Source organism: Raphanus sativus, chromosome 3 (assembly GCF_000801105.2).
Source record: "Raphanus sativus cultivar WK10039 chromosome 3, ASM80110v3, whole genome shotgun sequence".
Taxonomy (NCBI): domain Eukaryota; kingdom Viridiplantae; phylum Streptophyta; class Magnoliopsida; order Brassicales; family Brassicaceae; genus Raphanus; species Raphanus sativus.
In genome coordinates this window covers 21,772,013-21,784,261 of record NC_079513.1, presented here as the reverse complement: position 1 = coordinate 21,784,261, position 12,249 = coordinate 21,772,013, and the positions used below count along the sequence as shown (strand labels likewise).

General features: G+C 31.7%; 2 protein-coding genes across 2 annotated transcripts; both read left to right on the top strand.

The window, feature by feature from the left end:
* Positions 1-1,317: 1,317 nt before the first annotated feature.
* LOC108844217 (ADP-ribosylation factor GTPase-activating protein AGD5-like) lies at positions 1,318-4,799 on the top strand. Its single transcript, XM_018617438.2, has 10 exons — positions 1,318-1,482; positions 1,908-1,966; positions 2,070-2,160; positions 2,613-2,667; positions 2,766-3,088; positions 3,328-3,529; positions 3,644-3,813; positions 3,975-4,211; positions 4,310-4,368; positions 4,503-4,799. The coding sequence occupies exons 1-10, from the start codon at positions 1,432-1,434 to the stop codon at positions 4,672-4,674; spliced, it is 1,419 nt and encodes a 472-aa protein (XP_018472940.1). The 5' UTR covers positions 1,318-1,431; the 3' UTR covers positions 4,675-4,799.
* Positions 4,800-7,988: 3,189 nt separating this feature from the next.
* On the top strand, positions 7,989-9,284 carry LOC108847035 (uncharacterized). The gene has a single exon (XM_018620203.2). The coding sequence runs from the start codon at positions 8,090-8,092 to the stop codon at positions 8,972-8,974; it is 885 nt and encodes a 294-aa protein (XP_018475705.1). The 5' UTR covers positions 7,989-8,089; the 3' UTR covers positions 8,975-9,284.
* Positions 9,285-12,249: the final 2,965 nt, after the last annotated feature.

The window sequence follows — 12,249 nt, the reverse complement described above, 5'->3', positions numbered from 1 at the left end:
CATATATATGTACTTAGCACTACATACTACTACTACATAAGAATGTGGTCTATTAGGTACATTTCTCTTTACAAAACTAGAGTAGCTAGCATTATAAAAATAATTTCTCAGGGACCAATACAAACATTTTATTTGTTCAAAATCATTTCCTGTAAATAATTAAGTAAAAATAATTTTTCATTGAAACTTTTCATTTTACAAGCAAAACAGAAAACACTACCTATGGCATTTGATTTCATATAAAATTTAGGGGACATTCAAAAATATATAATTTATACATATTCATGCAAGTAAATAATATTTCATATTTTTTATTCTTGAGTTTAGATATCTATAACAATATCTCAAAACCTCTTGTTCCAATCGCAGTTAGAAATTATGTTGTGTGAACCTTTTTTTTTTGTTTTTTGTAATGAAATCATATATATCTAACTGTTTAAAGTATTGTCGACGTTAGGATTAGTTCGTATCACAACCAAAGTCATTTTAAATTTTAAAGAATTTCTGGCGATAAAACTCATACTTGACATATATCTGAAGTATTTGAATTAGGGAGTTCAAATGCTAAATCATCTATATTATTTGAGCGTATATATTTAAATCTAAAATTAAACTTTAATGAAATATTAAAAAACATGTTATAATCTCAAAAATGTGCTTTACTGACAAGAACTGAGCTTATATACTACTAAGCTTCGGCATTTCATCGATCGGTTTGGACATTTCGGCTATCGGATAGTTCATGTAAAAGACTAAATGAACCCTTTACTATTTTATCTAGTTTTAGTTCAGATTCGGTTTATATAATTTCGGATTCGGTTCAGGTTCGATTCGGATAGTAAAACTAAGAAAAAATATTTAAAAAAATCCGATTCTTCTTTAGTTCGAATTCTATTTTTGAATAATTCGGATAAAATATTAGATATTTTGTGAAAGTTTTCAAAAAAAGTTAGAATAATCTGAATAAAAATTTCATATATTTAAAATTACTTAGATATTTTGGATAAAACTATCTGAATATTTTCAAATATTTTCGATTGTTTCGAATATTTTATAATAATTTACTTTTTAATCTATTTTGGATATTTTAATAAATATATATATTTAATTATTTTATATGTATATAATTAATATTTTAATATATTCCGGTAATTGTTTGGTTTACGGGTTGGTTATTTCCAATATTGAAATATAGGAATAATTCAGATATAGAACAAACCTAAAACCAAACCCAATAAATTAAAGTTGCACGAATCGGTAAACCGGTTCCATAATCTGAACGGTCCACAAGTATTGACATTTGACCCCATCTTTGTAGAAGGAGAGAGAGAGAGAGAGCTGAAAAGAATAAAAAGACCGTTTTGACCTCCTCGTCTCCCGCAGATTCTTCCTCCTTCCTCACCTCCTCTCCTCCGATTCTCCATACCCACCATGAACGAGAAAGCCAACGTCTCCAAGGAGCTTAATGCCCGCCATAGAAAGGTCTCTCTCTCTCTCGAAATCTCAGATTGTTTTTTTTTTTTGTTTTCTCCGAGCTTTACAGATTTGTAGTCATATCTAATTGTAATTCTCGTCGCCAACGATCGACTCGATGATTATGTAACGATCTTAATTCGATTGGATCGGCGTGTGTTTTAGCAGCTAGAGATTCGATTTCATGTTGTTAGGTGAGGTCCTGATCGTTTGAGCTAGGATTTGTTCTTTTATGTGAGAGAATAGCTGATCACGATCACCACATCAAAAGGAGATAGAATCTCGTTCATATATACACGTGGCAGCCTCTTGAGTTGAATATCTCTTGAGATGATTTTGTGGCTGCAGCTTTGAGAACTTGGATTCATTTTTGGTTTGTTGAGCATTTCATTTCATGGTAGATTGCTTGAATATTTAGTTGGTTTTTGGTGCAGATTCTGGAAGGACTTCTTAAACATCCTGAGAACAGAGAATGTGCTGACTGCAAAACTAAGTATGCACATTTTTGAATTATCAGTAGCACTATGGGATTCATCTTTTTAATACATGTATGTATATATTTGGGTAGTTACTTCTATGTTCCGTTTGCTTTGCAGAGGTCCAAGATGGGCTAGTGTTAATTTAGGTATCTTCATCTGCATGCAATGTTCTGGGATTCACAGGAGTCTCGGCGTACACATATCCAAGGTCCTCTCTCGTTTTCCTTTTTTTCACCTTTTCTCTTATCTTAGTATCCATGTTCTTGTTTGTTATAGGACTCATTCCATTTGCCTCGGATTCTCTTCATTCTGTCAAATCCTTTTTTACTAAGTTTTTCATATTTGCAGTTTCTTCTTGTATTTTCATCTCAAGGATTACTTATGTAGTTCTGTAGCTGAGAAGTCTTGACTTGAATGTGCCAAATTGTTCTGCTTTCTGTGCTTGCCCCTTCCCTGACTAGAAAAAAGATCCATTTATCCAATTTAGTAGTTTATACCGGAACCTCAGATAATTATGTGCAAAAGTACACATTGCTAAGTTGTGACTTCTGACTTCTTAGATGATCTTGGTTCTTCTGATCAAGTCGATGTTAACCTTAGAAGCATAAGCGACTAATTTTATTCTAGCGTAACATCTGAGTTTTCGGCTGATGAATGTAGGTTCGATCTGCCACTCTGGACACATGGCTCCCCGAGCAGGTTGCCTTTATCCAATGTAAGTTTCTTTCAAACTTCAATCCTCTTTAGGCGCTCCATTAGAGAGGGTTTAGTTTCACCGTGTTAAACTACATACGGAACAATATTTGCATGCAGCAATGGGAAACGAGAGAGCAAATAGTTACTGGGAAGCTGAGCTACCCCCAAACTATGATAGAGTTGGAATTGAGAATTTCATACGTGCAAAGTATGAAGAGAAGAGATGGGTTTCTAAAGGTGAAAAGGCTAGATCACCCCCAAGAGTGGAGCAGGAACGGCGGAGATCGGTGGAGAGGACAGTGCCTGGATATGAGCATGGGCACAGTAGTGGTGCTGTAAATTTGTTCGAGGAGAAGAAAACTGTCCAAGCACCTAGAACAAGAAATAGTATCGCTGCAACGAGGATAAGTCTTCCGGTGCCTCCTCAGGGACCTAATCAGGTACCAAACATACTACATGGACGATATGTTTTACTATAGTTATTCATAATGATCAAGAATCCCCATGCCATGATTAATAGCCTTAGGATATAAGGAACAATGCATACGATGAAATAGATGTCAGACCTTGTATTCTTACGTCTAGTAGACAACTTTGTCTCTATCGAAGAGTGAATTTTAATCTTATTGAAAGTATCCGAAAGCCTGGTTTTCCTGATACGAGATGCTAAAATTGATAGGTTATAAAGCCACAGCAGAAAATAGAATCTGTAGCCGCTCCTGTGGAGACAGCGAAACCAGCAGTAAATGTTGCACCGGCATCAGATCCTCCAAAGGTGGATTTTGCTACTGACCTCTTCAACATGCTATCAGTGGAGGAGCCGACTGCAAATACCTCAGGGGCAGCTCCTGCTGATGATAACTCATGGGCTGGCTTTCAGTGTATGTATCTTATCTAGTGCATGATCATGATCATTGTGACACATTTTTCATTTTGTTACCTTTTCTTCTCTAGAAAATGCCTAGACTAAAATATTTAACTTCTGAATCCCACAGCGGCTGGAAGTGGTCAAACGGCAGAGAAAATTGTCACATCAAAGCCTGATGAGAGCAGTTCTCCTCTAGCTACCGGGGTTGACGATTTATTTAAAGACACACCTAATTTTACAGTCCAACAAGCACCACAGAAAGATGTGAAAGGCGATATCATGAGCCTATTTGAGAAGGTAAACACTGAAGTCAAACTATATACGGCTTTCTTGGGTCTACCTTTATATTGATTGATTGATTCCAAGTTTTCCATACAGCACTATTTGAGTATGTGTTCGCTTACTCTGATTCTTTCAACACTGGAAATATAACTTCTGTATCTTTCAATTGTTTACAGTCGAATATGGTGTCGCCTTTTGCCATGCAACAACAACAGTTTGCTATGCTTGCTCAGCAGCAAGCCCTTTACATGGCTGCAGCCAAAGCTGCAGGAGGCGCTCCAAACGGCTTGAACCAACAAGCAGTTGCCAATGCTCTTAACTTAGCATCTGCAAATTGGTCAAACACTGGCTACCAGATACCTGGAATGACCAACCCAGGAGGTGGTCAAACTGATCTCCAGAAACTTATGCAAGTAATAAGATCTCCATTTTGCTCCTTTGCAAAACTTAAACTACTCTTAACAAAGTTCTTGCAATATTCTCACTGATTTTTGCTCTCTGCGAACTTTAGGACATGAACTTGAGGCCCGCACAACCGCAAGAGAACACTCCTCAATATCCAATATCCAGGTATGTAAGCAATACTGATTATTAAAAAGGAGGAAACTGTACCCCCCTCTCATTCAGTTTTCCCTTTGAACATAAATTTTCTTAATGTACTCTCTGATATATACTGATTTCTGGTTGTGTAATCTATAATGTAGTTTCTACACCATGGGTCAAGCTAACAATGCGGCCAACGGTATGACCCCAAACTCAACTGGTGAACCTCAGTCATCAACCGCAGCACAACCAACGGGCACCACACCGTCTTCTCAGTCAGGCAAAGAGTTTGATTTCTCTTCTTTGATGGATGGAATGTTCACAAAACATTGATCAACAGGGGGGTTTCTTTTTCTGAATTTTGTGTATTTTAAAATTTATTTTATATTTGAAGAACTAAAAGATATATACACAATCAATTATCTGTGATCATCTTTTCTATAAAACAATTTTTTCTCTTTGAAGTTTTGTTATAAGTTTGGGCTAAGATCAACAAATTTAATGTAAGTAAAAGACTGAAATTGTAGGTTTATGTGAAAGCTATAACATGTAAACGAAAAAAATCAAACGCAAAATGCAAGCAGAACAATCAAGTTGTTGTTAGTTACACCTAATATGTGAAGTATGCTTGTAGACCAAACTTGATAGTTGCCTTGCTTGAGTAAAGTTGGATACTCACTTTTTGGAACTAAGCAAAGAAAACAAACGGCTCGAAAACCCGTTCAAACAGAAAGTTATCAACCTTTATTGGTAAAATCAATAAAGGCGACGTGTTGATATTGAACTTGTTAATGGACGGCTGTTTTAGCGTTACAAAAGGTTTGAGTTTGGCATTGTTCGGGCTCTCGGTTAAATGACTTTGTTTTTGTACCTCCCTCTCGCCAACCTTCGTTTTACCTTTTCTTCTTTATAAGATGTCACCATCGTGAACCAATTCAATTGTAGATAAGGTTATAGTCATTAATGTTTGATTCTTAGAACAGCCTTTTATCTATTAACAACTCAAAGAGTACGCACGGGATAAGATAAGTTCGGCCATATGATACAGAAAACTCCTTTTGTTCAAATCCTCGATTGATCAAGTTATGATATAATTTAATTAAGTTGTACATTGGAATTGTTGATATGTTTTTTTTTAAATTCTTGTCATTTTAGGTCTGTCGACATCAAGTTAATAAAACACGTATATGATAGTTAATGCAGCACAGGAGACAAGTCTGACTTGTGCCTTATTCATTTTGTTGTTTATATTATTATATTACATGCATTTTAAGTTATATAATTTATAAAGGATATACACAGCATTCTTTAACCAATAAGAAGAAGATGATATACACAATATGGCCAACATGCATTCAAAATACAAAAGAAGATCAATCATTTTCAAGCAAAAAAATCCAAAATGGTCGGTGTTTTCTTGTTGACGCGTAACGCGATATATATCTTTCATTGTTTTGAATTGTCAAATAAACAAAAATAGTACTCCCTCCGTTTCAATATAGTTGATGTTTTAGAATGATAATTTTGTTTCAAATTAGATAAAGTTTTGAGATTTTAAGATTAACTTTAACTTTATTGGAAACTGTTTAACCAATTAGATTTCACTGTCTTTTTTATTATTGGTTAATTGATTCTAAAATAATTTTTTAAAAATAACTTTTTTAGAGAAATCTAGTTTTCTTAATCTTTGTGCACTAAGGCAAAACATCAAGTATTATGAAACAGAGGGAGTAATAAACTATGCAAAATTGAACGCTAGAATTGAGAATGAAGGTATGCGTATCCATATCAGTTATTTTGTTTTTTAGATCTGCGTGTCCATAGCTGAAGGATGTGTTCACATATATCATTAATCTCTTTTTGCTTTTTTTTTCTCACTCTGAATTCAATCATTAATTTTACAATGTCAATGAACATGGTCTACAACAATACCTAAAAATCACAACTCATTTTCTTGAAAAGATCAAAACTCGGTAGTTAAAGTAACTGTTTTTAAACGTTAATTAATTATATTAGTACAAATATATAAAAAACTATTACATAAATGATTTTCACTCAACAATTCTATTTATCTTATAAAATCCACATCTAACTGCGTTACTTTTGGCCTTTTTCAAAAAAAAAAGCTGCATTACTTTAAATTTTCATTTGACATCTATGTTTTGACGTTATTTTGCATCATACGGAAAATCTTTTTCTAATAATCTGTAAAATTTGTCGTTTTACGATTCAAAATTTAGATTTCTTGGTGAAAAGGTACTAATTAATTAAACGGTTAAATTGGTGGAGTTTTCATTAATTAATTAAATCATTATTGGGACTATAAAAATAGATTTCTATTTCTACTTGGCATATTATAAATCAGGTCCGGCCCAAATAGTAATAAGACCTTGTGTCACATAAAAAAAAAACATTTCTCCAATTTTAGCTATATTGCAGTAACTCTGAAAATTAGGACACTGATATTTATACTTTTTAGGATCCTAATTTTTAAAGAAAAAACAAAGTATCATGTGTAAATGTGCCTTGAACAGATGTGCTAAAACCGCTACTGGTATGAATGAGTGTAATTAGTAATTACTAACCACAGATCACTGCGGTATGATGTGCCTGGCTTCTATCCAGAACGGGACTTGATAGCATCCCTACGAAATATTTGAATAGGCCTCTATTTTGTGGGGTTCCCAATTTTTTAAAAATTTTCATTATTTACATATATATTATTCATATAATCATATATAAAATGTGAAAATAGTAACAAGATGAAAATATTTTTTTCACAAAGCCATTGCAATTGAAATGAAAATTGGTTATTTTGGCAAAATGAAAAATTCTTTAAAATTTTAATATTACCTTCAGCCAAAATACCATAACATTTAAATTTAAGGTTTACTATTTAGGGAGTTGGTTGAGTTTATAAATTGCTATAAATATTTTATAAATGATTTAGTTGAATTAGTTTATTTTTCCATCAAAAATTTAAGGTATTTGTGAAAATAATTATCATTTAAATGTAAATTTGGAAAATGTTATCAAGTTTGGAAAATTAGAAAATTTTAATTAATAATTTTCTTCGAAAATAATAAATAATTTTAAAATATAATTTATAAAAATATAGTTAGCTCTGCTTCTATCTTCTCGTTATCTATCGCAGTATTGAGATATATATTTGGACTGGTCGACTATGAGAAATAACTCAGACACATATCTCTATAGTGACCACTCTCTCTTTACTTCTTTTTAACATATTTTCCTCGTTTATTGTTCCATCGAACAAATTTCTTTTACCGTGATATATGTTCTGGACCCAATGTATCTCTATCCTGAAGTTTCTTTTTTGTCGTCTCACTATCCCGAAGACTCACAGTTAGCTTAACTTTTGTTGCTAATTGAAAAGAAAAATCAACGCGACGACTTGGTACGTTCTTGGTAGATTCTCTTGTATCTCATTTCTATAATCTTTAAATGCCATACATATACTACTTATTGCATTTATTGTCAAATCTTGTTGTAGTGTTAGGTGTGGTCTAACTTCAAAAGCTAAAAGACCAAACCCAACCGCCACGTGTAACTCAGATAAGCCTCCATAACACCTTATGTAAAGGTCCCACTTGTGTGATTCTGTCGAAAGCCCATAAAAATAGATAAGGACCACATCTAAAATTTTAATTTCGCCATTTTATAAATAATTTAATATATATAGACACACACCTCAGCTTCTTTTGTAGAAAATAAGACCATCATCACCATGCAGATTCTCCTTCCTACCTCTTCCTTCAAAACAGCATCCTCCGTCCTCATCGCCGTTATCTTCTCTGTTGCGGCGGCGGTGATCTTCACCGTTCCATCAGTTTCCCATTTCGCGGCTTCTTGCTTTTCAATCATTTACGATAACACCGTCTTCCTGCTCACGCCACCGTATCTCTACCTAGTCGTCAACTGTATCATCCTCTCCATCGTCGCTACATCTAAGCTCACGCATAAATCGTGTTCCAGTACTGATGATTCTGACACGGTCGTACCAATACCTACTTATATCGACGCCGGTTATCTCAACGTGGCTCACGTCGTCGCTTCTGAGTACACCGGAGAGAATGATCCAACGGTGGAAGATGTCCATGAAGTCATCGTTGATGATAAAGTGATAGGAGAAGATCAACAAATAGAGAAGCCAAGACCAAGAACCGGTTCACTAGAACCGGAGACGGATAAACCAAAACCAAAAGATGGCTCGCTGGAGATTCAGGTTCTGAAAAACACGAGTAAACCGCCGCGGTTCGGTCGGCAAAGGTCGCTTAAAGCTAGTCAAGAAGGTAAGAAGTCTGCGTTGGGAGTAACGAAGCCACCGAGGAGGCAAGACACGCTGGAGACGACGTGGAAAAAGATAACGGAAGGACGCTCGACGCCGTTAACGAAGCACTTCAAGAAATCCGACACGTGGCAAGAGAGGTCAAAGGAGAAGAAGATGACCAAGTCTGGGAGCTTAAAACGCGAGGCGTCGCCGGGTCAGGAGGAGCTGAACCGGCGCGTGGAGGCGTTTATCAAGAAGTTCAACGAAGAGATGAGACTGCAAAGATTAGAATCTTTGGCCAAGTATAACGAATTGGTGGTAAATGGAGGGACTCGTTTGTAAATTATTTATGTTATTTTTTTTCTTAGCTGTAGGAAAAGAAGAGGACGGCACCGGCACGGTCGCAATTGTTGGCTCTTTTTTAGAACCACTTAAAGGTTCTTTTTGTCTTCATGGGAAGATGAAGATAAATTGTATGTTTGTGTATGTATGATTGTTCTATTTATTACTTTAAAAAAAATCACATTAATCATGTGGTTTAAAATGAAAGATGTTGTGTAAACAGAGTAGACAGTGACTAGTGTGATTGAATTCATTGTATGTTTGGTTTTTCAGATTTTACATTCAATAAACAATATTACTATTTATAATACTTATAAAGACATATTTTGTTTTTTTGGCAGAAATGAGTATATAATTCTTATGTGTTGTGCACAAAAAGAAAATTTTTGTGACAAATATTTACATGACCATTCTAGCAGCAGGAGAAAAGCCTATCCAAGAAAGTATACAGACCTCGTCTCCTCCCAGCAGCTCCTCCCAACAGAAGAGCGCCACTGGACATACATAGAATAAAACTGATATTTTGTGACCTGGTAAAATAGATTAAATTATAAATATGCTTTAGAATGCTAACCTTAGTCAGAGTTAAAACAAAATAAGCAGTTTTTAGTTCACTATTTGTTGAATACAATGGTACACATGATTATCTATAAAGCTCCAGCGAAAGAAGCAGCGAGGATTAGTGGAGCACCGTAACCTGTTGTATACGTTAATAGTAAGCTTTCACCTACTACTGGATCCTCTGTTTCACAACCATTTACATTGGGGGTCATTCTTGAGAATAAAAGCCGGCCGGCAATTACTGCTTATCTTAATTATATATTGGGAATATACTCTTTAAACTAATGTTTTCAGTGTTAGTGTGATCAATAGCTAAATTTTAAAACCGAATTAAAATAACTATTCTGTTTTACAATTTTTGGTATATTTTAGTAATTAGATTAAAAACTCTATAACATAAAAAAATGAATGAGCTTTTCTTTGAATTTATTATTTAATTTGGTTAAAAAATTGCTTAATTTAATTTAGTCAAATAACTATGATGTTATATACTTTTTATATTATACTAGATATGAGTCTGTTGCGTTGCAACAGGTTTTGTTTGATGTTTTGTTTGATGTTTTAGTTTAATAAAAACATAATAAAAAATATTTATTATAGTTTTATGATTTTTCTGCATATGTTGTGTGAGATTTATTTTATAATTAAAAACCTTTTTTCACTCATAAATTCAAGTTAATATTTGTATTTTATAATCATTGTTCATAGATCAATGTTGTAAATTTTGCAATTAGGATTAAAGAATATATTATACCTAAACGTTTAAACTCAACACAACCCAAAATAAGAAATTGAATAAAAGATAAAAAGAAATCAAAGTCAAATACACCAATCGAGTCAAGGAAAATATTATACATGTTCTTATGTACTAACTTAATGCTTTATTAACTAAGTTTTAAAGGTTTATTTTCCTAGGATTTTAAAAAAGGAAAAAAAATCTTATTATATAAAGCTTGGTTTTTCAAAGTTACTAATTAACATGATTGTGACATGTATCAATAAATTTTTAAAATCATGACATGTGTCAAAAATATGATATAATTCTCTTTTGTTTATTATTTAATAGAGATTTAAAAAAGGAAAAATCTTTAAAAAAAAAGAAAGTTTCTAAACAATTACTATTAAATAATTTTTATAATTACTTTTCACTATTAAATAAAATTTTATTTTTTCAATATTATTTTTAGTATATATATTTTGAATCATTATATATTTTAGAAAAGGAAAATTACTATTACATAGTCTTTTAAAATTCTATATTATAAAATATTTGATAGTAATTTCTTTTTTTTAAAGAATAAACAAAAATAATAATTGCAAAAAGGTATTAGAAATTTAATTCTTCTTAAAAAAATTATAATGTTTATTCTTAAACTCACTAAAGATAGAGAATTATAAAAGATAAATTCAACTTTTTTAAAAAAATGATAAACAAACGAATTGTAAAATCCCACAATTTCAATTATTTAATAAAAACATGGAGAAAAACTAACTTTATAATAAATACTATTCCTTTTTAAAAGCCTAATTAAAAGAAAATTGTAAAAGTTATGATGTAAACAACAACATCAAAATTGAAAGTTATGTTATAAAACATGTGATAATTTATTAATCATAAGATATTATCATTTGCTTATCAATTCGTTTGTTTATCACTTTTTTAAAAAGTTGAATTTATCTTTTATAATTCTCTATTTTTAGTGAGTTTAAGAATAAACATTATAATTTTTTTTAAATAATTAACTTTCTAATACCTTTTTGCAATTATTATTTTTGTTTATTCTTTTAAAAAAAAAGAAATTACTATCAAATATTTTATAATATAGAATTTTAAAAGACTATGTAATAGTAATTTTCCTTTTCTAAAATATATAATGATTCAAAATATATATACTAAAAATAATATTGAAGAAATAAAATTTTATTTAATAGTGAAAAGTAATTATAAAAATTATTTAATAGTAATTGTTTAGAAACTTTCTTTTTTTAAAATACTTTTCCTTTTTTAAATCTCTATTAAATAATAAATAAAAGAGAATTATATCATATTTTTGACACATATCTTCATTTTAAAAATTTATTGACACATGTCACAATCATGTTAATTAGTAACTTTGAAAAACCAAACTTTATATAATAAGATATACTTTATTAGTCTCAAAATCATAATTAATTATTGGTGAAGCATATGCATTGTCATCGACAAAAAGAAATGAAAAGCATTTATGCAGATGCTGGTTGACATTACTAATGTTATGTTTCTTATATGATTATGGTTCCATGCACACGTAGAGAGACATGCTTAGAGTTTTCAATTGTACTCAGAAGGATAAATGATGTATTACAATGTGTACAACAATTACACGTAAATTATTGAAATTATATGGACTGATACCATAGTTAAATATTGAAACGACTTCAGTTTTTTTCTTGAAGTAGTTGATTTAGTATCAAGTTCATTTATATGGATTATAGACTCCAGTGTTCCGAGATGATCTTTACTTTAAGAATAAAATCCAATTGTCTGTTGCTGATTATCTTGATTACATGGCCATATACCCTTTAACCATTCATTATAATTTAAACTAATATTTTGCTGTAATACCTACAATTACACAATTTCAATTTATTTTCCATCAGTTTTGTTATAAATTTTATAGACTAATTTTAAAATTAAATACATGAAAAAATTTCAATATTCGTACTCTTTTAAG